At 32.3% G+C, this 26,913-nt stretch overlaps 1 protein-coding gene across 1 annotated transcript; it reads left to right on the top strand.

Moving 5' to 3' along the window:
* Positions 1-14,550: 14,550 nt before the first annotated feature.
* LOC108485904 (transcription factor bHLH112-like) lies at positions 14,551-17,414 on the top strand. Its single transcript, XM_017789748.2, has 7 exons — positions 14,551-15,066; positions 15,384-15,942; positions 16,033-16,116; positions 16,232-16,297; positions 16,410-16,475; positions 16,554-16,604; positions 16,726-17,414. Exons 1-7 carry the CDS (start codon positions 14,720-14,722, stop codon positions 16,873-16,875), a joined length of 1,323 nt encoding a protein of 440 aa, XP_017645237.2. The 5' UTR covers positions 14,551-14,719; the 3' UTR covers positions 16,876-17,414.
* The last annotated feature ends 9,499 nt before the right edge of the window (positions 17,415-26,913 follow it).

Below are 26,913 nucleotides of genomic sequence, written 5' to 3'. Positions count from 1 at the left end.
GTATCCTGTTCCGGCGACGATAACGGGTAAGGGGTGTTACATGATATCCAAAAATGTGACAGGAGGGATCAACCGTTAAGCCCCTTCTGATCTTTTCCACATTACTGAGAAGTCTTTCTTGTAAGGTTGTATAGATAAAGAAATGAACCTTTTGAGGACCTGGAATCTTCCACACACTTTTCCATTTCTCATCTCTTGAGTTCCAATCACTTTCCTTCAAAACCTTATAGGTGGTTTTAATTGAGAAAGCTCCTGATGAAGTATAGCACCAAGAGATTTTATTAGGCACCTATGAAGGACGTGGAGGAGGAATGCCCTTAATATGCTGAATCACATCATCTGATAACCAAACCTGGAATAAATCAAGATTCCATGAACCTTCCTCAATGATCATCTCATTAAGAAAACAATATGAATCAAGATTAACATTAGCAGGGATATGTCTAAACAGAGGTCATACACTTGGAATCCAATTATCTCTCTAGCAGGGAATTTTATTGCCATTTCATATAGACCAGAGTAAATTTTCTTGTAGTAACGGCCAAATTTTTTAAAGAGATCTCTAAAGAAAATAACTCCTATCACGGGCTATACAATCTGGTAAATCATCCTTCATCTGGTACTTCGACCGAATCACAGAACCCATAATGCCTCCTTGTTAGACACAATATTAAAACCCAGTTTCAACAAAAATGAGATGTTTTAATCACGAAGTTTCCTCAATCCAAACCACCATACCATTTTGGTTGATAGATAAAGTCCCACCCCACAAGAGACATCTTCTTTTTGCTATCTGAAGATGCCCAAATAAACTGTTTCACCAAACTTTCAATCTTGTCACTGATTTTCTTAGGTATCATCATGGATTGCATGAAATGGCTAGGAATGGATAAAAGAACCGATTGTGCTAAGGTGACATGACCAGCGATAGAGAGCTTCCTGGCATCCCAACTCTGTAACTTTCCACACACGTTTTCAACCATGAAGTACATAGTACTATTTGTCACCTTCTAATGGTAACGGGAGACTCTAAGGTAATGCCCAAGGTTTTGAACTTTTTGAAGACCAAACAAAGTACTAATCATAACAGCTATAGAATTTTCCACCTCTTTAGAAAAAAGGATGTTGGTCTTTTTAGCATTAATTTTATGCCTAAAGGACTCACAGAACTTTTCTAAAATTTCTTTTAAAAGCCTGCCATGCTTTAAATATGTTTTGTTGAAAATTATTAAACCATTAGCGAAGATCAAATGTGAGATAGCCAGCGCGGAACGAGATAGGCATATGGGACTCCACTTTCCAATAGAAATAGCCAATTGAATCAAATGATCATGCCATTTCATGCATAACACAAAAAGGTAGGGAGAAAGCGGACAACCTTGTCGGATTGTAACATCCTATGGTCGCCAAGCCTGAATATCAGGATTCTGCACCACCGTCTCATGTCATACTCATAGTAAATTGTCACATTATTAAGAAATCATCATCTTTATTAGCGATCTTATAAATTTTTTAGTCAAACATATATCAACCATTATTAAAATATGCCAAACATACTTTAAATAAACTTATATTAATAATTAAACTTGCAGTAAGACTACCTAGCAAAATTTCCAAGACAATTCGCGTAGGTATTGATACTATAAGAAATGTATTGATAATTCTCTCAAGTCATATCGATACTATACCAAAACTGCTTATTGTTTCTCACTTAAAAACCCAAATCTTGAAAATTATTGGTACCTCTACCAAAGTATCGATATTTGTACACCCGAGTATCGATACTCATGATAGGGTATCGATACCAAAATACAATTCTAACTTCCTACATATTTCAAATCATAAAGGTATCGATACGTCTGCTTCAGACCAGAAAAATACAACATACATAAGCATATAAGTCATTCCAAAATGTACCAAATCATCATGCTATCATATCATCATCAAATAAATGTCAAAACGATCGTAGTAATAGTCTCAAATATCAAAAGTAAGTCCAAGCAATAATCAACATAATACATAATGAATCTCATAAACTTAGGAACAAATAATCTATGGAAGAATCCAAAACATCATGGTAAATACCAATAAAGTTCTACCACATTACCTTATTCACAAAACATAAACAAATAACAATAACACCTATGAAATCACGGAAATGGATTTGCTTGGATCACCCTCGGAACTACACCACTCGCACTAGCACTTAACTACCATGCAAACAATTCATCAAGCATCAATGAAACAACCATATAGCACAACCTTAATAGATCCAACTCTATTGTCATATTATACTTACTCGTGTATTTTTTACTAGTTCGTTTACATGGTAATGATATTAACTTTTAAGCGTATATCACATTACACATATAATCATATAACATTTAAGCATATATCACAATACTCATATAATCACATAACATTTAAGTATATATCACACTACTCATATAATCACATAACATTCAAGCATATATCACAATACTCAAAAACATGTTTATAGATAAATTGCATAATGGTCACATATCATATAAACACATTACACAATATATACATATTCATAATTTAAGATAACTTGGCACTTGAGCTATGAAACATAAAAGTGAACTCTATCATCACTTCTCGGATACTCAGATCTCCAACACACCACATAGACTCATAGAGTCAAACATGTCTCAAAAGTGAAGTATAAAGCTAACACTCTCTTTATTTCCCCTCACATATCCCGTTGAATGGAGCTTGGCTTACATTCTTTTATCCTTCCAACATGTCCCAAGGCCTCAACACCAAATCACTATACATAGGTGAGTAATCACAATCCTATGGCATGCCAACTATATCCAATAGTCTTAAAGATCACAAGGCCAAAATATCCATTATTAATACACATATATCAGTTACCGTTCACTGTAAATATCACATTATAACACAACATTATCACTGTCATCTAGCATGTATAACATGCTTACATTTACACTTTCTCAATGGTTATCATAACCACATCTCACATGTTATAGCATCTCATCTCAATTCACATATTTACAAACACATAAGCATATTGTTCACAAGATAACATAGGTATGAAAAAGCCTGCACTCAAAATTTAGAGTAGGGGTTTAGGCTACTATTAAATTCTCAAATAACGCATTGAATCATGTCCACAAGCAATTATTCCAAACATTCATCAATTACACTTTCACCAAAAAGCTGAAAGCTCAAACTAGCTTTTCCTTGCCTTTTTCTCTATTTGTAGAAGGTCCTATCAAATTTAGAACTTCAACACAACAATTAACACAACAATGCATTCAATAATCAGCTAAGAACTCACCACAAGTAATCAAAAACATAAGCCTAAGTTATGTTCCCATGTAATTGAAACTTATAACATAGCAAACTTTAAATTTGAATATATCAGTCTATACTCAATATTTTCACCTAAAACTAATTCTGTTCATCTTATAATTCACCTACGACTAATTCCTAACCTTTAAACTACAATAAAATTCTCAATTCATGGTATTAGCTTTTTCGACATGTTTTATGGTTATTTTTCAAAAATTTATTAAAACTCAAGAAGTTTTTAATGAAACTTCAAAGTAAGTTTATAAACCTTCTAATTACATCAAAAATAATTGAAAAATACTTTGAAATCATGTTTTTACTCAAAATATTGAAATCCACCATTAATGTCTCAATTTTTGGCTTCCATTCAAAACATGTGATTTGATGGCTAAAAGCTTAGTTTTAAAGCCTAAATAACATTCAAAGCTATTTTGGAGTTGAATCGTTACCTTAGATGATAAAAAATTCAGCGTTTGAATGAAAACCCGAAAGCTTGGCAATGGAGAAAACTATGGTGTTTTCGGGTGTTTTTCTTGAATTTTATGGAGATATTTGGCTTGGGTAATGATAGAAATCAAAAGAATTAAGGTTGAAGAACAAAAAGTGGAAGGGAGGAGATTTGGGAGCAGGGGACAGCTAAAGCATGAAGATGGAGAAGACTAACGTAAAATTTATAGGTGGGAAATGATATTACGGTGATTTTTAAAAGTTAGTTTAATTGCCTATTAAAAACTCACAATTTTGACTCTTTTACAAATCAATCCAATTTTCAAAATTAAAGGTTTTTAAAACTCTTTTTCAAAAATTGACTTTATCTTCTAAAAACCATAGTCGAAAACATCTACGGTGTACCATGTCATAGAATTTCAAACACTCTAAAGCTAAAATCCCTAAAATACCTCTAAAACTTCTAGGCCCTATTTTGGGGTGTTACACGGATACCTCTAATAGGCCTGAACTTAGACAAAGGAACTCCATTCTACAAAACATATATGGTAGAATTAGAAATAGATGACATTATAACATTTTTTAGAAAGTTTGGAATAATGCTACTTAGAGGGAAGCGTTAATGAAGTCTCATCTCACTCTGTCATAAGCTTTCTCCAAATCAATTTTGATCATCATCCACTTCCTTTTTTTTACTTCACATAGAATGGATTACCTCTTGTACAATGATAATATTGTCTGTGATGTTTCTACTTGTAATAAAATCGGCCTGTTCTTATGCAATAATTTTGGGAAATATGTGCTTAAAATGGTTAGCGATTACCTTCATTACGAGCTTGAGAACAAAGCAGAAACTTATTGGATGAAACTGGCCAAAACCCTCCGAATTCAACACTTTGGGTATAAGAACAATCAAGGAGTTATTCAGTTCAGAATCAATAATACCTCCATTAAAAACCCTTCTAAACCAATCATAAACTCTCTCCCAACTGTACCCTACTACTTTTAGAAGAATAGGGCATGAAACCCATCATTACCGGGTGTTTTGAGAAATGTCATGTCAAAGAGAGCATCCTTAATTTCATCATTCGTGACTAGCTTCCCCATAAAGTTAATATCAACAAGATCAAGCTAGGGAAACTTTCTTGGTGGTAAACTTCCTATAGGCCTAGGAACTTCCCCATAAAAATTTTGAAAATAATCATTCGCCTCAAATTCAATGGCTTCTGAGTCATAAATCCAATTACCATCAAAATTGTGAATAGTGGTTATGTGACTATTTCCTTCTTTACAAAGTACGAGCATGAAAAAGTTTAGTATTCCGATCCCCCATATGCAACCAGCCACATTTCGGCTTTTGTTTCTAAAGGATTTCTTTATGATGCAACACATTTTCCAACTCTTGTCTAAGATTCAAATCCACCTAAGCTAGCCGATTCGGGTATGAGAGGTTGATCTTCCTTTGAATATTGGCAAGTTTATTAACCATATTTCTCTTTTGAGTGGTAATATGCCCATAAACAAATTTATTCCACTCCTTAAGGCTAAGGGTGAGTTTGAATAAATATTCAGACATGTCCCTTGTAAAAACCCAATTATCATCTACAAAAGACTTAAAGTCAATATGTTCTACCCACCCAGCCAAAAACCGAAAGGGCCGCCCTCTAGGTAGAATAACCTCTGAGTTTAGGGACAGAAGAAAAAGCCTATGGCCAGACTTAATCTTTGGAAGATAAGTAACCAATTTGTTAGGAAAAATGTGAACCCAAGCTTCATTACTCAATGCATGATCTAACATATTGAAAAGAACACCTCTATTCCAAGTAAAAGGAGGTCCTTTTAATCCTAAATTGTGAAGCTCAGCCATATCCACAAAATCACCAAAATGGGGGCATCTCCTTCCATTAGAAAGACCATCTGATTTCTAAGAAGGAGAAAGGATTGCATTAAAATCACCAATAGCAATTCACGAACTTGCCCCAACAGAATTGAAGACCTCAAATCCTTCCAAAGGTCCTTACATTTTTGTTGATTATGGCTTCCAACAAAGGAAATGAAAATTGGTATTAAGGAAGACATATGCCAAACTTGAGTCAAAATAAACTAAGGATGACTATGAACCACCTTGACACCAATTGAATCTTTCTATCCAAGCCAAATACCCCCAGAATATCTTACCGCCTCCATACAGTGAGAAAGTAACAGCCCATTTTTAGTGAAATCGGAATAGTGGTTTGAGGACCACAAATTTGAGCCAGAACTAAAATTTATTTTAATATTATTGCATGGTTCATATTATGATAGGAACGTTATATGAAAATTCTGATAAGAAAATTTTATTAATTGAACGCTTAATTGTGAAAAGGATCAAATTGCATAAAATGCAAAAGTTGAATCTAGTACCTAGAAGGATCAAATAGCTATGGAATTCAAAACTTGAGGTCGTTATATGGTAATTCGACCATTAATGAAAAGTTAGTAGATATTTTTGATGATTCATCCATGGAAAAATTAGAAAAGGCTAAGGACTAAATTGGAAAATGACAAAATTAAAAGATGATAACTAAATTAAATAGATAATATCATCTTATTTTCATCATCTTCCCCAAAATATACATGGAAACCCTAAGAAAGAGAAAAAAAACTTTCTTGGCTTAAATTGGTAAGTATTCAAGTCCCGTTTTTAGTAATTTTTATATTTTTGAAACCGGGATAGCCTAATTTATCTATTTTGGGGATTTATTTGAAAATTTATCAAAGTATAGAAATTTTTCCATGGATGAATATGCTGGAAAATTGAAATTTATGGTAGAAAATGAAAGGTTGTTGATAGATAAATAACTTTTACAAAGTGAATTTTGATGAATTTATGATTAAGGACTAAATTTTAAAGTTGTGAAAATTGAAGAAAACTTCTGAATTTTATAGAATACATGTGCTGTAAATTTTATACTAAAATTTTGGTTAGGCTTGGAATAAGTAGTAGATTGCATGAATTTCATTTTTCGAGCCTAGGGACGAAATTGGAATTTATGGAAAGTTTTGGGGCAAAATGGTAATTTTGCCTAGGGTGTAAATTGAATATAATTGAATATTAATTGTATTAATTTGATGATTAAATTCATTTATATAGATCCGGATAACTCAAATTCAAAGCTAGATCGAGGAAAAGAGAAAGTTTCGGATTAGTAGATTTTCTTATACGAACTATTATCGAGGTAAGTTTGTGTAACTTAATTATGCATGTTAATGTGATTGAATTAAATGTTATATTTGGAATAATTATGGTATGTTTTTATGTGAATTATATGAATGCTAAAAATGTATAAAATGATCATATGATCGAAAATATTTACAAGGTGTTAAGTTCTGTTTGAATAATGAAATTCGATGGATACGTATGATTTCCCGTATATAAATGTGATTCTACATATGTTACAGATGGATTTAGCTCAGACGAGTAATCCCGATATAGTCTCTCGAGCATCCTGATATATATATAGTTCCTACGAGCATCTTGATCGGTAGTGATCTTGCATTTGTTACACATTACCACAGCTCTTTGTGAGCGTCCTGTTACATGTTTTCATTGGTTGTGATCCGGCATATATTGCGGATACAAACGTAACTTTTCATGAGCATCCTGTTAAGCTCTCTTGAACTTCTTATTACCTTATCCGGTGTTCCCTGATATTATCTCTTTGGAGATACCTGATAAGCTCTATGAGCTCCCTAATTAAAACTCTTATGAGTTTACTGATTAGCCCAGATAAGTGTCATGTTACATGATTACATGGCTCATTTGAACATCCTGATATGTGGCTCGAGAGTGTACTTCCTAAGTATGTGCCCTAATGGGTACTTTCAATTATGAATTGAAAGTTTATAGATATGTAAACCTTGAGTGTACCACTTAAGTATCCATCGATATTTCAGTAATTCAACGGATAAAACTCTCGATAAGAGAAAATGGTGAAATAAATAGAATTATATTTTGAATGATTTTGAGTAATCTGATGAATTATTTTGTGATGAGCTCATCTATGCTTATTTGATATACATGAGACTTATGTAACTAACTTGTTTGATTGAGTGTATGTGTTTAGGTAATTTGCCTACTTGATGGAAAACATGTTGTATTATATGCTTAATTTTAATAAATGAGATTGGTAAGTTTAATTCTTGTTATACGAACTTACTAAGCATATAATGCTTACTAGATTTTATTTTCTTTTTTTTTTATAGTGCTCAGAAGCTCGCGAAGGTTGGAGATCGGTTAGAGCATCATCACACTATCCACTAGCTTGTTTTGGTACAAATAGAAAACTTATTTTGGTATAATGGCATGTATAGGTAACTTGGTCATTGTTGGCTTATAAATGTTGTTTGTAATCTAGGCATTGGAATGGCTAGTGATGGTTATGTTTTAGTATATCCGTTAAGGTTATTTTATGAAAATAACATAAGTATATATTATGGAATGATTAAGCTATGCTAAATGAAAATATCTATTAAAGAAAATATTATAAATATGTATGCATGTAATTATATACCATGTTAGATGTTAGAAATAACTTGGTTATGATGCTTGAATTGATTGGTATATGAATGTAAGTTTTGGTGTAGGTTATTGGCAAAATTTAGGTGAGAAATAAAGCTAGAAAATGGCCTTAGTTTGTCCACACGGGTAGACACAAGGGCGTGTATCTTGGCCGTGTGAAACCTGCGCCTAAATTGTGAAAAACTGAATTTACCACATGGCCTATAACACGGGTATATGGTAAGCCGTGTGACACAATTCAGAGAGTTACAAGGGATCGAACACGGCTTATGACACGGGCGTGTCCTATGGTCACACGGGCGTGTGCCCTTATCACACGGGCGTGTGTGTCTTGCATCTAGGAAAAATTTTAAAATTTCGCTAAAATTTCTCTGAGCTCCCAATTTAGTCCTGACTCGATTCCAATGTTTATATTGGGCCTCGAGAGTAATCTTGGAAAATGAATAGTAATTAACATGAATTATCTGTAATTGATCTGTAAACTCCGATAATAGTCTGTAACCCTATTTCGGCGATGGATACGAGTTAAGGGTGTTACAGAAAACACTAGAACCCCACCTTTGCAATAATGTTATTTTCTTTGGTCCTACTCACTCTTGGTTCAATCAAACTAATAATATCAAGTTTATGTTCCATGTTGTATTCACGGAAAACTCGAGGAAATTTAACACTCGCACAACCTTGGCAATTCTAAGAAAATATTGAAAAATTCATGAATTAATATAAAAATTAGGAATCAAACTATTACTATCGAGAGACAGTGTCCCCATCTATGGTCAAGTCTGCGGCTTCCAGAGCATCATTCACTACTTTACTAGAAACTTATGAAGAGAAGAGATCCACCATCGCCTCCATGAATTCTGCTAAAGGAATCCGTGAGTTCTTGAAAGATTTAAAACGACTCTCTCGACCTCATAGAGTATTAGAAGTCTTTCAAATACTACGACCGCTACTGTCTCTATCACCATTCTTCCTATCTTTAGAGCTTAAAGTACCCATACTCGAACTCTCCAAGGATCAGTTGACCGAAATACCCTACTGTATTTAGCACAATTTTTTCTTGAAAATCATCGTAGAATGCTTTTCGGGATCCAGGACGCTTTCGAAAATTGGGACTACAACTCCTTCAGATTCTTTGAATGTGGGGTAATTGTTTGTCTTAACCCCTTCGAAATTCCAGAATTAATGCTCACCTAATAGCCTGAATCTATATCACCTTGGCTATCAACTTCGGCTACCAATCCATCACCATTCGAATTAACCTGTTCCAAACCTGCATGCCCAATGGAAAATTTTGAATTAGCATTAGATAAATCATTATTAGTAAACCTCTTATTATCCTGATCAAGCCCAACCACCAGCACAAGCCTCTTTCTCATTGCTTTTTTTACTAATCCACTAGATTTACGGCCCAATTTACCAACCCTTATATTACCAGAATTGGTAGGCTTAGCAGGCCCCATAGAGGACCCAAGGTCTGCATCTCTTTCACAGCCTACACCCATGCTAGAGCCGAATTCCTCATTGACCTTCTCTTCAAACCTAGTCGTATTTCCACCTAAACCCCCATCACATTCTCCTTATCCTTTCCCTTGATATCCATATCTCTTCCATAGCATGCATCCATTCTAGAGCCCAATCCCTCATTGACCTTCTCCTTAAACCTAGTTGTATTTCTACCCAAACCCCCATTCACATTCTCCTTATCCTTTCCCGTGATATTTCTTCATCAACCGCACCAAAATCCTTTCCCATTTCCGCCATCGCATTTAACATCGTGAATCTAGATCCTAATGGATCCTTCTTAGATTTTTCCGCATTGTTAGCCCAAAAATCTATTTTTCCATGCCACGATTTCCTCTCCACCAACATCCACGGTCCGTAATCCAAACCCTTCCTACCTTCTACTCCACTGACGGCGTCGCTTGGATTTGCAACCACAACATTAGCATGTCTTTTCTAGGTCAAATTTGCCACCATTGACGGGTAAAAATCCTTGACGTGACCGTACTTACCGCAAAAAAAAAGTAAACTATCAAAAGTGCCTCGTATTCTACTCACTGAACGACACCATCGACCATAACCTGAGAAATCAGAGACTTGGCAAGGTTAATAAGCACAGCCAAGCGAGCAAATCGACATCTGGTTTTGTTAACAGTCTGAAAATCCAACTTAGCCACTTTCCCGATTAGCCCTCTAATGGCCTCTATGATCTTCCAATTGTACATGTATCTTGGAAAGCTCGACAACTAGATCCAAGCCATCACTACGCTGGGATATGGCTAGGACGGACTAAAATCTTTACTCCAAGGTTGAATAGTACTGACCATATAATATCCATGGTCCCTGAGTCAAAACCCTATTGTAATATTCATTGTCCTTAAACCTAACCAAAAAATAATCGTTAGGTATGTCCATGAGATGGAATGGTTTTGTAGGTTTCCATAGACTAAGGATATGATTGTGAAGAGCGTTATAGCCAATGCTTCGACTTAAGAGCTTGAGAACAACCGTCAATTCTATCTTTTTAAAGAGGATTTTTTTAATACGGTCTGAGAAGGCAATAGTTGGGATCCCATTGACCATGGTCGTACTCACATCTCCTTCTAGCAACTTCAATTCACTTTCACTTCCTTCGTTAAAGACATTACAATCCGGACCAGAAATAACTGTTTCTCTCCCTAAAAGCTTGTCTTTCCACGATAAATTCAGTGTCAAATATGAGTCCACAGCCATAGCAGCAACCTCCCCGTCGAATCCTTTCTTGAATCTCACTTTCTTAGTGTTTCGATCCCCATCAGGAAAGGGATCACCATCACCACTATTACCAAAATTTTACATAATTTGAGACACTATTCTAACTATTTTTGTTATATGTTTTACTTTGTTTTTGTTATCAATTCCAATGCCATTCTTTTTTGACCCTCTCTTAGTGGATAACACAATAAATGAGTGTTATTTTTTTATAACACAAAATGTCCTTACCGAAATAATAAAAGAATTTTAAATAAACTTTAAATGATTTGTTAAGTGAGTTGTAAACCAAATCCAAGACTTGGTTTATGTATGCCTTAAATATGATATCAAAATCGCTTACCCTCCATTTTAATTAGGATTTATATTTGACATATTCACTGTTTATAATTTATAATTATTTCGAAGAAAAATTGCTTTGATGAAATTACCTGATTTATTCATCCGATTAATTTCAATATCTTTTCTCTTTCCTTTTAACTCATTACTGAATACATTGAAATTGACAAATGTTCTTTTTTCTATTTTAAGGAAATTTAATGAGCAACGAAGCTGTTTATTTTGACTTGTTAGTGAACTTTTAATTTTACAAATTCGCAATCTTTTTATTATTGTTTTATTTGTTGATTCAACCCACAATTGTGTTAATCAAATATCACTTGTATATTTTAAAAAGTAATTTACTAAGTAGGCTTAATGTTAGCTCTAAATATTTATATTTTATTTCCCAATTTAGTTTTTATCTTTTTAAAAATCAAATTTAATTATTAATTTTGAAAAAGAATCAATTGTTTTTTAATGAAAATAGGGATTAAAACATTACATGTTTAATTATGGTGGCTTATATGATAATTCATATATTTTATGTCATTTTTTGAATTTTTGAATGTTTTTATAATTTTAAATTGTTTGTTGACATGATATATAAGACAAATAATACCATGTCGACATGAAGTACATGTGGATTTCACGTTGATTGTCATGCCAATATCATTAAAAATTAATATTTTAGTTAATAATTTTGTTAAAAAATAATTTTAACTCTTTTAGAAGAATTAATAATTAAATTTAAGTTTAAAGAAAGTAAGAATTGAATTAATAAAAAATGTAAGTATTGAGAGTAAATTTGATATTAGGCATTGAAATTTTATAAGAGGGTAGTTTTTTATAGTAGAAACTGTAGTTTCAAAATAAATAAATGAAATGGAATTTAAACTAAGGGTTCGTTTGTTTACATGTAAAAGGTTTTACGGAAAAATATTTTTTGCATTTTCCTGTATTTGTTTCACAGAAAATAGTTTGGTCAACGGAAAATGACTTATAGGTCAAGGTAAAATAAGCCCTTTTTTCCTGTAAAATGACTTACTCTTTTGAAAAACATAAGTAATGAAAAGAGCTTATCTATAGATAATTTTATTTTTTATAAAATTAACTTAAACCAAGCTTAATATTATTATATTGATAATAAATTTTATTTTATTTTTAAAATATTTAAAATATTATATTTTCAATATTATTAAACATACATATTTAATTATTTATATTTAGTAATATAATAAATTATTAATATAATTAATTAATTTTAATATTTCAATTTTATTTTAATAATAAATTTTAAAATAATAATTTTAAACAATATTATTCACATATTATTGAAAATATTTAATATGAATATTTTAATAATAAATATTTATTATATTTATAAATATATTAATAATAAATGTTTTGTAGTATAAAGGTTAAAATTTGTCATAAGTCTATATACATATCACAAATTTGTAATTTAGTCTTTGTACTTTTATTTTCAAGAATTTAGTCCTTTACTTTTCAAATTTGAAAATCAAGTCCAATTATTGACATCGTTAATTTTTTTTCAATTTTATTGATGTCACATTTTAAAATAAAAATACTCACTTAATAGTCATGTAATTAAAAATGACGTTGTAATAAATCTGAATTTAACATAATATTTTTAATATATGAAAAAACAATATAAAATATAAAATGATAGATAAAAATAAATTCAATTAAACAATAAAAATAAGAAAATCTCAAATGTATATTTGTTTAATTGAAAACAACTTTTATAAAATATTTTTAAAAAATCTACCAAACAATGAAAATATTTTACATGATTCATCTAAATACAAAAAAAATATTAGCTTTTTCAGAAAAATAAATCATTTTCTAGAAATCATTTTCTAGAAGTTATTTTCAGTGAAACAAACGGAGCCTAAAACAATTAAATCTTAGATATTAAGAGTATTTTTGAATGTGTGGTGTGTTTATCTATAGTTAGTGTAAAAATAGAGGTGATGGTAAAATTAGATACTGTAGTGTGAGACAAAAAAAAAACTAAATACATCATAAATGCCCATAAAAGGGGTTCTAAAATAAGTGTATAAAATAAGTGTATAGATCAAATTAAATTCAATATTGAAAGTACTATTTTCCACTTGCATGAAAGTGAAAGCCACGCGCCACCGCAACTGCCACAAAATTATCCTCATTTCCCTAAAACAATCATGCATATGTTTGGGACCGTCAAGTTACAATGGTCCATAAATTTATTTCAAATTATCCTAAGAATTTCTTTTTCACTGTTATATTCAACCGGTTGTATATCAACCGTCTGATTAAACAAATATTTGGGCCAAGACACTGACGTGGCATTCGGATCTAGCATCACCTTGGTCATCATAGGGCCAACGTCCCTTTATTCATAAGGAAAAACGAATTTCTTTTCTTAAGTTCAAGTATAATTATAAAGATTATATAGCTTTTGAATCATTACCGTAAAAATTAATCATTAAAAATATAATAATTTAACCTAAAAGAACTTTTAACACCGTCCACACGCATATTTCTTTTCTCAATTTTTCATATCCGCTCTACATTCCACTTACTTACCATCTTACTATAGGTAAATTTTTATTTTGATTATTTAAATAAAATATTACAATTTGTTCATTGAATTATTCAAAAGTTTTTATTTAAATTATTAAACTGTTATGTATTTCTTTTAAGTTCTGATAATGAGTTCTAAATTACAATTTGATGATAGTATTTAGCAATAAGTAGAAAAATATAGATTAAACTTAAATTGATTTAATGATTAATATAAACTATCCGAAATTTAATTTATAGATTTTGATATCCAAAACTATTTCGTAAAAAAAATTATAAAAGAGTATTAAAAAAATTTGAAATGTTACAGTGAGTAATGAAATTGTAAAGTTTTAATTAAGGAATACCCACTAACGTTATTGTAATTTACAGCTTAATATTTCACCTTTATCAATACAACCAAAACTCAGCAAAAAAAAATATTTTGAAAGCAAATAAAACAAAACAATTACAACTTGTTCCAAGGAAAGTACAAATAGAGAACAAAGTTATATATATTTAAATTAATTAATAAAAATACTCAAAAAAAAATGCTTTCACTCATTTGTCCAATCATCCTTTGAAATGTCAACCAAAAATTGACAATTCATTTAGCAGAAATCCGCATGGAACCCTTTCATATATAAATTGACTTGTTTTAACTCCGAAGGAGAGAGCTCTCATCTTCTAACACGAGAAACAAAGAAAGATCTTAAAAAAAGGTTTGTGGGTATGGCAGAAGAATTTCATGCTGGGATTTGTAGAGGGACGTGGTGGAATTCGACGAAACCCATGTTAACAGGGTGTTCTCTGCCGCCTTCTACGGGGGTTGTCGACATGGGAAACTTTGGTTATGACACTGATATGGTGGATATTAGGGCAAGAACAAGGTATTATGAAGAGTCGACTAAAAACCCAGTTTCTGGTGTTAGCTCCACAGTTTTCCAAGGTCATCTTCATCATCAAACTGATTCAGATAGTGGTGGCACTAGCAGCAGTCTTTTGATTGATTCCACTTTACAAATGATGGGTTTTGGCCTTCCATCTTCGACAACTTCGGACTGGAACTTGTCTTTGCTGTAAGTTTGATTATGTGTTATACTAATAACTGGTTTTAGTATTCATTTTCTTTAGTATGATTGAGTATGAATTTTTATGGTTGAAGTTTCAAAGTTCATATACAAGGACGACCTTATAACCCAAAGCTTCAACCACAAGTTCAAAAAAGAAGAATATTTTAGACTTTTTTTGGTTCCTTAGGTTTGGAAAAGGAAGTCAATATTAGCAATCAATTGAACACTTAATTATTAGACTAAAATTCTCTACAAGTACTGAATATATACTTACTGTTTTATATTTATATTTATATTTATATATATATCCATGATTGTTGCAGTCGGAGTAATGGGAGAACTGAGTTTTATAATTCGATTCTTCAAGAAGATATAGATTCAAGGTTGAACTATCGGCAAGAAACAGGCATGAGTTCAGTTCAAATCCATAACTACTGGAGCCCAAAGAGCCATTCAAGTCCTGGGAAAGATTCTTCCATCCCTGTTGTCGAGCCTATCGATCAAGATATTTCATTGAATTCAGTAACCAGCTCCGGTAATAGTACACCAACATGCCAGGGCTTGCCAGCTGGGTTCCCAATGGCTTCATCATCGTACGGTTACCCATCAACACTGTTACATAGTTTGTTTCAATCCGATCCTCAAACTTCAGAACAACAATCACTTTTCAACAACCGGTCAATCAACTATATATCGTCTGAAAAATCTTCATGGCCAAAGCAGCAACCTAGTAGCTTGCGCTTCTCCAACAACACACCCTTCTGGAACGCCTCTGCCACTGGCATAAACGATGTTAAAAGCGGCTTCTTACCCTCGCCAGCATCACAATTTCTTGTACAAACATTCGAAGAGAAGGCTAATTGCCCCAGCTCGACAACAAAGGTATAAATCCAACACGTTCATGCCTCGGATCCAGTTCTTTGACAAATTCGATTCATTTATTTATTAGATTTTATTGGATTGGTATTATAGACTAATTCCACAGAAGCTGGAAAGTCGGCGTCAGGGATGAAGAGGCCAAAGCTTGAATCACCATCGCCTTTACCAACTTTTAAGGTACTAGAATATAAATTTGACCATTTCTCTTTTTTTACTATGATGGGATGTTGGAGCTTTTTTCTGCAAGTTAGTGAGAAGTAGATAAATACTTGATAGCAGTACTTATGATCAGGTCCGGAAAGAGAAGCTAGGGGACCGAATCACTGCGCTCCAGCAATTGGTTTCACCTTTCGGAAAGGTGAATTTTTGGAATTTTCTTTTTTATTTTTCAAAGTGTATATAATTGAAGCCCTTACTTTTTATGTTTGGCCCTTTGGGTTAAATCTGTACCTCGCCTTTTGTTTTATCAGACGGATACGGCATCTGTTCTCCACGAAGCCATTGAATACATCAAGTTCCTCCATGATCAAGTCAATGTATGTTTCACCTCACTACCTTCCTCTTTTTATTCCTTTTCTTTATATAAGAACCCTAACATATGTACATAATTTCAGGTTCTAAGTACTCCATATATGAAACAAGCAGTAGATTCCATACAACAAGAGGTATATTAAAAAAAGATAAAAGAGGACTTTTGTGATAAGTGGTTATCTTTTTCTATCTGCTAATAGTACTATTTGAATTATGCAGTAATTGTCATATTCTGTACTTTTTTTTTTCTTGCAGAATATTGATAACTTGAAAGATCCTGATGAGCCAAAACAAGCCCTAAAAAGCCGGGGGCTTTGTTTGGTGCCAATATCTAGCACATTCCCAGTTACAAATGAGACCACAGCTGATATTTGGACGCCAACTTTTGGTGGAACATTGAGGTAAAAGATGAAGACAAATAATAAAGCTAAATGGAGTTGTACAGTTACCACCAGCTCCGGCCATAACTTCGAGTTCGGAGAAAAAACGAAAAGAGATAATGGAAAACGTAAAAGCTACCCAATGCTTTTCTGTATCAGTGTTGATAAAAAAAGCTAAAGAAAAAAGAAAAGAAAAGGAAATGACGGTCCAAAGATGGTCGACAGAGACCAACAAAGTGTGCTGAACTGCTGGGCCAACTGCTACAAAGAGAATGATGTAGCGCTAAAGAAAAAACAAAGAAAAGATTACCCCATTCCATGGTGTTTTTTTTTTTTTTTCTTTGAATAATGGAAGTTTTACATATTATAGCAACAGGAACAAGTGCTAAATTCAGCGAAAATCGACATGAATTAACTCATGTTATACTTTTATTTATTTTATTGTTGCTTGCTTTGATGTTAGTAGCTGAATTTAGCAGATTCTAGACCCCTTTTTGTTCCAGTTGATTATATTTGTATAAGGTAGCCACCGAGAAAATGAATAAAGAAAAGATTGCATTAGAATTTCTTCGTGTTGAAGGCAAGTTTTTCAGTTTTTTTTTTTTTTTGTTTATATATTATTAATTTTGGAATGTGGTAGCGGAAGTCAGAGGGCGGCGCCCCACAGCTGCGTTCTTGCTTTTACGGTTTTTTTCATTATTTTGATTGACAAAGAGAGGTTAAAGGGGGAAAAAAAAACTCTTCAGTTTTTCATTTGTGTTTGAACGTATGGAATAAAAAATAATTTATGCTTAAATCTTCGAATATTATATTTAAACAAATTTTATTTCTACCTCTTACAAGAAAAATAAAAAAATAATAATGGAAAGATATGGGTTTTCTTTTTAGCTCTCCAAGTAGAAATAACCTAGGACTTTTCTGATACATATCAAAGGTATACTCAAGGGAAGCCTCAAAATCAAATTTTAGAAATTAATATTTGAAGTTAAAAAATTTAAAATTAAAAGAGAATAAAGAAGATATTTTATTCCTTAATTAAGGGGGCCAAGGCCAAAGCTGCTGCTTCCCTCTATAGCTACACCCCTAGATATAGTTTTGATAATGTTACATGTGTGTTCAAGTAATTTGATTGTTCCTTAAATCTTTAATTAATTAAGAATTTACGTAGGTCACTGCAAAAACTTGTTTAACACTTAACTATCTCTTCCTAATCATTAATTATGTGCTTAGTTCCACCTTTTTGTTGGCATAACTTTTCTTCAGTTGAAGTGCGGAAATTTTCAGAACTTTACCCTGAATTAACGACCAAGATAACTAGCATAATTCAATAGTAACCATATATAGATTTTTTTTTTTCAAACATTCATTTTTATGTAATTGATTCATCGCATGTTCATCTTTATAACAAATAATTTAGATTTGAATTATTATTTTACTAAAAAAGTTACCGTAAACTGTGACCTAAAAATTTAATAATTTATGTAAATTGCTTTAAATCAAATAGAAAACTACTATGATTTAGGCCTTGTTTAGTATTTTGATTAAAAAAAAAAGTATTTTTGCTTTTAAAAACACTTTTAGAAAAAAAGTTGTGCTAAACAAGATATTTTTTTTTGAATTTTTTGGCTTTTCAAAAGTCCCCTTACTTAAAGCAGTTTTGGTGTTTAATTACTTTTTCACTCCTTCAGCAACATGATACTTTCTTTTTTTTCTTGGTGCTTAATTATAAATATGTTAAAATCATTAACTCAAAATAAAAAAAAGTATTTTTTTAAAAATAATAAAAATGTGTTAATATCTAATCTAATTACAAATATTTAATGGTTATATTTAATTATTTAAAATATAGTTCATATATTCTAATTAAATTTTATAAATAATTAATATTTATTGCTTAAAAATATTTAAAATTTATATTTCATATATTAAAATATTAACAAGTTATAATAAATTATTTTTATATTCTTACTAGAATATAATAATTTTAACTAATTTGAACATTATTTAAATAAATATTTGTTACTTGATAATACCATGTCTAAAATGGACATTTTATTTCTAAAACACTTTTTTTATAAATGCTAAACACTCAAATCTTAAATCAAGCTTTCCAAAAGTACTTCTCAAGATCAATTTTCCAAAGCACTTCTTAAAAGCAATGCTAATCTAGCCCTTAAACTCTCCCTACAATCTCTGTTAAAAGTTAATTTGCAATTTCTATTGAATCTAAATCATTTAAGTAGTTTTGTTAAGTGAATTGAGTCAAACCATTTATGATATTTCTAGAGAATTTAAATAGTTGGACTGAGTGAATTTAAGCTTATTGTAAGCTATGTAAGTGTATTAAAGAAATTTGTGGATGTAAGGCAACATAAAAAGAAATCACCTCCTCAATATCAAATCAATTCGTCAGTTAAATATAATCCTTGGTCTGTTATCCTCTGTTTTCTCCAACAAATTTATTATCAAGAGCCTATATGACCTCTTCAAAACCTTTAACGTTCTTCGCCTATTCCCCCAATCAAATAAGCATATTTGAAGGAGAACACTATCAGTATTGGAGCTCCAAAATGGAGACCATCTTCGCTTTTCAAGATCTGTGGAATGTGGTGGAGAAGGATATGAAGCCGAGTTCAAATCATATGCAAAAGAAGAACTACAAAAGCAATTGAAGGAGGATACAAAGAAGAATGCGACAACTTTGCGAATTATTCAACAAGGGGTGAGTAAACCATCTACCCTATGATTTTTGGCATCAAAAGTGCCCAAGAAGCTTAGGACGTTCTAAAGAAGAAGTTTAAAGGGGTTGATAAAGTAATCTCCATTAAGTTGTAGAATTATTGGAGAAGTTTCAATAATTTATCGATGAAGGAAAAATGAATCCATTAAAGACTTTTCTTCAAGGGTGGCAGAGATTTTCAACCAAATCAAGGGTTGTGGTGATACTATTCCTAAGACGAAAGTAGTGGAAAGAATTCTCAAGTCTCTGTGAATTGTTATTGTGATAGAGGAGACGAAAGACATATCACAGCTAACTTGGTACGAGTTGTTTAGCTCTCCAGAGGCACTTGAAGTTAAAGCCAATGGCTATACGAATCTGCCACTAGAGAAAGCTTTTCAAGTAAATGTCAACCTTAGGGAAAAGAAATTTGATGCGAAACAGGAACAAAGATGGGGTCCTATTGGATCTAGTGCCTTAAGTGTAGTATTTTCGTTTATGTACACTTGTAATTTTTCGAACAAATTGATTAATCAAATTATCCATAAATTACATTAAAACTTTGTATATTGTCCTCACATGGTTTTTGCATGTAAAGCAAAATGGAAGAAAATGTTACTCATTGGTTGTCTAAATGTTTAACTAATACTAAATGGTATTACGTGGTCAGATCGTAGTACTGAAAGACAACTTGTATTAGTAGACGAACCTAAATGTGTCTTTAGTATAATAAAAAATGTGAAAACTGATTAAAAGACTAATATGTCGTCTATCAAGTCCAATTGGAGAGATGTGTTGTTTTAGGCATAGGAGCGAATGACTCCCAGAAGATAAAGATATAGATGTAATTGATTGGACTGACAGTACATCGGATAAGGTCCAAGCAGAATAGATCCTAAATCTGTTTATGGATTTATTCACTTGTGACGTTCATATTGTAACATACCTAAATCTTGAATGGACGGTGGACTATGTATACATGACTCGTACACTTTGATGTGAGTAAACGCTCGGGTTCGAATAGATAAGAAACCAAAAGCTGGTGCGTTGGATGTACGACTTCTATACTATGTAGCGTCATTCACAACAATGTAATTCATAGCCCAATACATGGGTAAATGATATCATCTCATTGGCATTACATGTTGATGAAAAGTAAACGTAGTCACGGGTAATCCATCTTTATGATGGATGAATTGATCACTAGTTGATAGTGATTGATTTTTCATGGAGGATGTAATGTCTATCATGGAATAAAATAGGATCATATTGGGAGAACGAATATTATCTCAAAGAGATCAATGATATCCTATAAGGGTAACACATTTATGATAAGGTCATTGGATAAGCACTGAATAGTTGCTTTCATAATGGGATGTCGTTGGGAAGAGCTCAGTCATTAGATTATAGTGGAATGACTTTGTGACTATATGAGTTTATAATTAATAGGCAAAAAGTCAAAACTTAATTATAAATAATTTGAGCATTAACTACATATGTCAAATCAGTCCCTCCGCTAGCTCGGTGAAACTAGAAATGAATTGTGTTTTTAAATAGAAATAAATGATATGTGTCGAAACCATTTTTTTGTTTTGAAAAATGGGGATCAACTTTAAAACGAGGTATGGAGTCGCCACAAATCCTTTTTGTTTAGGTGTGATCGGATCACCTAATAAAACATTTTGATTTACCAAAATACTAATTTTGGCTGACGAAAATCAAGACAATAGGTTCGGGAGTCAGTTACGAACAAAGAAGGATCAGCACCCTCGTAACGCCCAAAATTGGTACCTAATTGATTAATTTATGTCCTAATGTCGAAAATTTGAAAAGATTTTAAAATGCGGTTTCTTTTAAAACATCTAAATAACTCGAATTGGATGTTAAGAATCTCTTGTTCCGAAGGAATAAAGTATCACATCCAGTATGTTAGGACATAACCTTTTAAACCCTCGAAACTAAGATAAATTCTTGATTTTCAAAAATTCATACCTTTGAAAATTACAAAAGGATATTCGGTTATTTGGTCCAACAAAAAACTGAAACCCAACACGTTAGGGCGCGATTTCTCAGATTTCCAAACATGGAACATTGCCTTGTTTTGACGTTAAGAAAAGATGGACGAAACTTTAAAGGGATATTTGATTATTTGGTTAAACGAAAAATCGAAACCCAGTACGTTAGGGCATGATTTCTCGAATTTCCAAACTTCAAACACTGCCTTTGTTTTGAGAAATTTTTGAATAAATGATTATAAAACCGGCTCAAAATGCATTTATTTGGCTTGTTTGAGATGAAAATGGAATAATTAAAATTAGCCTAAATCCCTTAAAATTTGAATCACGATGCGATAATAAGAAACAAACATAGTATTGAGTACGAAATAACATCATGAAATAACAATGATAAAAATAAGAATATCTGAATCAAAATACTCAATAGCAACAATATAGCAACTACCCTATTTAAAGAACTAACATTTAGTTTAAAATTAATGAATAAAAGTATGACGATTTAAAAATATAAAGCCAAAAATAGAAAAAAATGTACTAAATTTCCAAATGATAATGAACAATTCTAAAACAAGTGATGAAAAAGAAATGGAATTTGAAATTAACGATATAAAAACAATTTAAGAATAAATTATATGTACCAAGAGATTTAAAGTAAGTAATGAATGTAAAAGTCTGAAATAAGCCATAAAAAATCAAAAGTGGTTTAATATATATAATACACAAAACAATACATATATGTATATCAATCTAAAATAGGTAATATATATAATGCAAGTGGTTTAATATATATACAAAAATAATAGTGTAATATTAAAACAAAGAATATTTATAAAAGAAAATTTAAAAATAAGTATGTTATATAAAAAATAAAAAATATACAAATGAAAATAAAAAAAGCAGTGTGAAATAAAATAATTCAAAATAATATGTTAAAATAGTATTGTTTTTAAAAAAATGAATAACTAAAAACTTAATTGAAATAAAAGCAAAATTCCTCCACAGAACACTTACTACCGTGGCCTGGGATAAAAACCATTTTCTTATCTTCTTTCCTCGGTATTTACCGCTGCGCCCCTATGCTATCAAGAAGAAGGAATTTCGGGACGGGAAGGACCTGGAATGTCGGGATGCCTAAGATAAGAATAGAAATAGCGATATGCCGATTTGCTGCTGTTAAAAAGCTAGGCACCTCTGTATTCTTATTGCCAATCTCTCTTAGCTCCCGAACAGCCTATTCGATTTCTGTGCTTAAGCTTGCTCTCACTTATTCTTGGCTTGGATCTAGATAATAGATGTGGCAAGTCAAAGAGCTGAGTTGTCGAAAACACTAGCAGCTCCTTCCCCAACTTTTGCAAATGAACCCCGTTCAAGCGCTACAAAAATTATCACCGTTTACGCCGCAACATGTCCGATTGCGAGAGAGAGAAAAGGGATTAGAAAAGAGCCCGGCTATGCAAAATAGACAAAAAGGGAAGTTGGGCCAGTAATCCCCTAACCGGGTATGAACTCCTCCCTTCTACGCTCCGTGGGTCCTTTTGTGACAGCCCTAATGTGACCCTAGTCGGAAAGTGGTTTCGGGACCACAAAACCGAGTCATAAAAATAATTAACCGACATATTTGATGCTTATTATATGTATATATGCATGTGTGAAAATTTCGTGTTTGAATTTTGTTAATTGTAAGTGAATTTTATTAAATAGGACTTGTGTGAGAAAATTTAGAAATGTGCTAGGCAAATGTTAAAGTGGCCTATTGATGCATGATAGAAAATGCTTGTACTTGCATGTCAAATTGGCCAAATTCTAGATGGTGGCTGGCCATGTTATGGACTAAAGCATATTATAATTATTTTGTGCTAATAATTTTATGTTACACAATAAAATAATTAATTAAGAATAATAGAACATGAGGTGAGTGGGAGGAAAAAACAAAAGTTGTCTCCTCCTTGTTCCTCCTTTGCCGTGACTTGAGGGTGGGAGAAGAAAAGAATTCCCTTGTTTCATGTTCAGCTTGGTTGATGTTTAGGAAGAGGTAAGTACTTTGAAATCCTTGAAAATTTATGTATAAATAAGGTATGTAATTCATGGTAGCTTTTGAAATTGTTGAGTGTATTAAGCTAGTTACTAAGTCCCTTAATTAGCCCATGTCCAAATTTTGAATCTTGTTGGTAACATGAGTAATCGGTTAAGAGAAAATGTTCAAGAAATGGTGTTGTTCATGTTATTTGGATGAAAAAAAATGGTAGTTAGGTGAAGTAGAGTCTAACAAATGAGCACATATGTGCATTAGTTGCTAAATGGAGAAAAATCGGCTAACAAGTTGTGTACTAAGGCGAATATGATTTTGGATATTATTGGGCAATGTATGTGTTTTGAATTGATGGAATGGAGAGGATGCTTTAATTGTGTTATGAACAATTATATGTTAAATTAAGGTTTGCTAAGCTAGCTATTGAGGTGAAATGCAAATGTTAGTATTTGATTTGGTAATAATCTGCTTGGGGACAGCAGCAGTAAGGTGATTTTAGAAAATCGTCATAATTTGTAGGAGTTGAGTTAGAAGCTGAATAAATTATGTCATTAAAGCTTGAAGAGTCTAGTTTCTTACAAAAGAAACTATAAAAACAAAAGAGTTACCGATCTTGAGATATTTGAAGTATTGTGGGGCTGAGTCAAAATGACTACTAGATTCCCTGTTCTGTTTTTATAAAATCAGTATAAATTGTACAAAAATGGCCCTAAGATAAAATTTATATGCTTAGACTCCTTAATGAGTCTAGTTTCAAATGAAATAAACGAGAACATATTTTGAATTCTGTACAATAAGAAATTTGATTCATAGTGAAGAGTAGTCAGTTTAGTCAAACAGTGAAACAAGGTGAACTTTAAGAAAAATCTGGTATTGTTGGGCTAAACTAAAAATTTTGAAAATTTTATGGATAATAGATAAATGAGTCTTCTGTCAAGAAAAATTAACAACAATTGATTTGGAGTTTCGTAGCTCCAGTTATAAAAACTTTAGTGACTGTTGCTCAGGAAGTCAGCTTATAGGGAAATTGTAATTATATTGTAAACATTAATGAAAATTTGCTAATGAATTATTTATTGATTTTATAAAGCTTACTATAATCTATATGTGTGAAAGTCGAATCTATATGTATTATATTCTGAAAGTAATACTTGAATAGTCGATTAATGACTAGTTTAAAATTTGTTGAACTTAAGCTCAAGAGCAAAGGGGGACTAAATCCGATAAAGGGAAGGAAAAAGTAATTGAATAGCCGTTGAAGTCGTTCGACAACATCCGAGGTAAGTCTTCGAGTAATGAAACTTAATTTATGATTTGATTAAGTCATGACATATAAGCATAACGAATAAACGGAGATATAATGACTTTACTTGAATGATATATTGAGGTGATTAGTTTATACCTATGACGGGTATCCGATAATGTGTATTGAGATCATGTTATAAAGCCACTCGAAATCATGCTCTTTGTATATGGCTATTGAGCCGAAATTGGTAAGGTTTGATAAGTGTCTTGTGTTTGAGCTTTAGTAATGAAAATGAAATATGGATGTGTCATGATTTATCGATATATGTGCATGATTATTCGGATGACATCCGGGCTAAGTCCCGAAGGCATGGTGCTAGTGACTATATCCGGGCTAAGTCCCGAAGACAGTTGTGCTAGTGACTATATCCGGGCTAAGTCCTGAAGGCATTTGTGCTATTGACTATATCCGGGCTAAGTCCCGAAGGCATTTGTGCTAGTGACTATATCCGGGCTAAGTCCCGAAGGCATTTGTGCGAGTTGCTATATCCGGCTAAATCCCGAAGGTACTTGGGTGTGGAAGTGAGTGATCTTGCTGTAATAATTTCAATTAATATGCACATAAAATCCAAACAATAAGGTATGTTTCGTATAAGCATCGGAAAGGTTGATTCCTTTTAAATAGTATTCGCTCAATTGATTAACGAACTTCCGACCTCTAGTTAGGTTTGATTCCCTGTGTATGAATATAATGGTTGAAGCATGAAGTAAGTATGATTTGAGAACATGCATATATGCAATTATTCATGTAGTCATATGAACGTTATACCTTAGTCGTGAATAATTTCATTACTTGAACTTACTAAGCATTAAAATGCTTACTCAGTTACTTTGATTCTCTGTTTTATAGATTTTGTTCGTCAGCTATCGGACTCGGGAGTGTCAAAGTCGAAGTCATCCACACTATCTAAGCCACTTTTGGTACTCTTTTAGTTCAATTTTGAAAATGGTATGTATAGGGCTGACCCTTGTTGTTAATTAAGTACCCTTTGGTAATGTGTATTCGTATAGCCATGCGAAAATGGCTCAGTATATTTCAAGTATAACATTATGGTCTTGTGATATGGTTATTAAGTGGTGTGGAAATGTTTGGTAATGACTAGCCATTGGAATGGCCAATCATGGTCCTATTGGTGCTACGTACGTCATGGCTAATCGGGATTACCCTTGATAATAATGTATGTCAATTTACTATTTGATTCATGGAAAATTATGTAATAGGTAAGGTCTACCCTAAAGGCAGATGCTGACAGCAGCAGCGGTGTGAATTTGAAAAATCACTAAAAAATAGTAGGAATGGAGTTAAATAATGAATAAATTATGTAATCGAACCTTGATGAATCTACTTTCATATGGAAGAAACGAAACGGTCATATGAGACGGATTTTAAGAGATATTTAAGTTTTCGTGGAACAGGGCCAGAGCGATTTCTGGATCCCCTGATCTGACTTTAGAAATTCATTATAAATTAACCAGAGATAATTAGAAGTCATGCCATATATTTATAGATTCATTTTTGAGTCTAGTTTCATTAGAAACAAACGGCATAAGTATTGGATCCCTGTACAGGGAAATATATAAGTCGTAATGCATGAAGGTCAGAGCAGTCGAACCCTGAAACAGGAGAGACTTTAACTAATAAAATGTACTAATTGGCCTGATCAAAAATTCTAGAAAAAAATTTGTAGATGGATATATGAGTATAGTTTCAGGAAAAATTTACGGAACTAGTTTTTGAGTTTTGGAACTCGAGATATGATTTTTAAGGTGACAGTGACGCAGTTAGCCAGCTCGTCTGGAAATTTAAAATGGACTGTGCAAATAAGTGAATTAAGTCTGTTAACCCCTCATGTCCGACTCCGGCAACGGTCTCGGGTACGGGGTGTTACACCTTTATTATCTAATTCCCTTAAATACGGAATTGCTCTTAGTCTTTATCCAAGAGATGTCCCTGAGACTAAATAAGGAAATTGTCTCTTTGCTTAAGCACGAGAT

Source organism: Gossypium arboreum, chromosome 6, assembly GCF_025698485.1.
Source record: "Gossypium arboreum isolate Shixiya-1 chromosome 6, ASM2569848v2, whole genome shotgun sequence".
NCBI lineage: Eukaryota > Viridiplantae > Streptophyta > Magnoliopsida > Malvales > Malvaceae > Gossypium > Gossypium arboreum.
Note: the sequence above shows the minus strand (reverse complement) of the source record. Positions and strands in the feature narration are given on the sequence as shown.

What these genes read in the sequence shown, in the direction of transcription:
- LOC108485904 (XM_017789748.2), top strand. Translation starts at nt 14,720, where the DNA reads ATGGCAGAAGAATTTCATGCTGGGATTTGTAGAGGGACGTGGTGGAAT. An exon ending in TGGTTTCACCTTTCGGAAAG is followed by an intron (nt 16,298 to 16,409) that starts GTGAATTTTTGG and finishes TTGTTTTATCAG; the next exon opens with ACGGATACGGCATCTGTTCT. An exon ending in TAGATTCCATACAACAAGAG is followed by an intron (nt 16,605 to 16,725) that starts GTATATTAAAAA and finishes TTTTTCTTGCAG; the next exon opens with AATATTGATAACTTGAAAGA.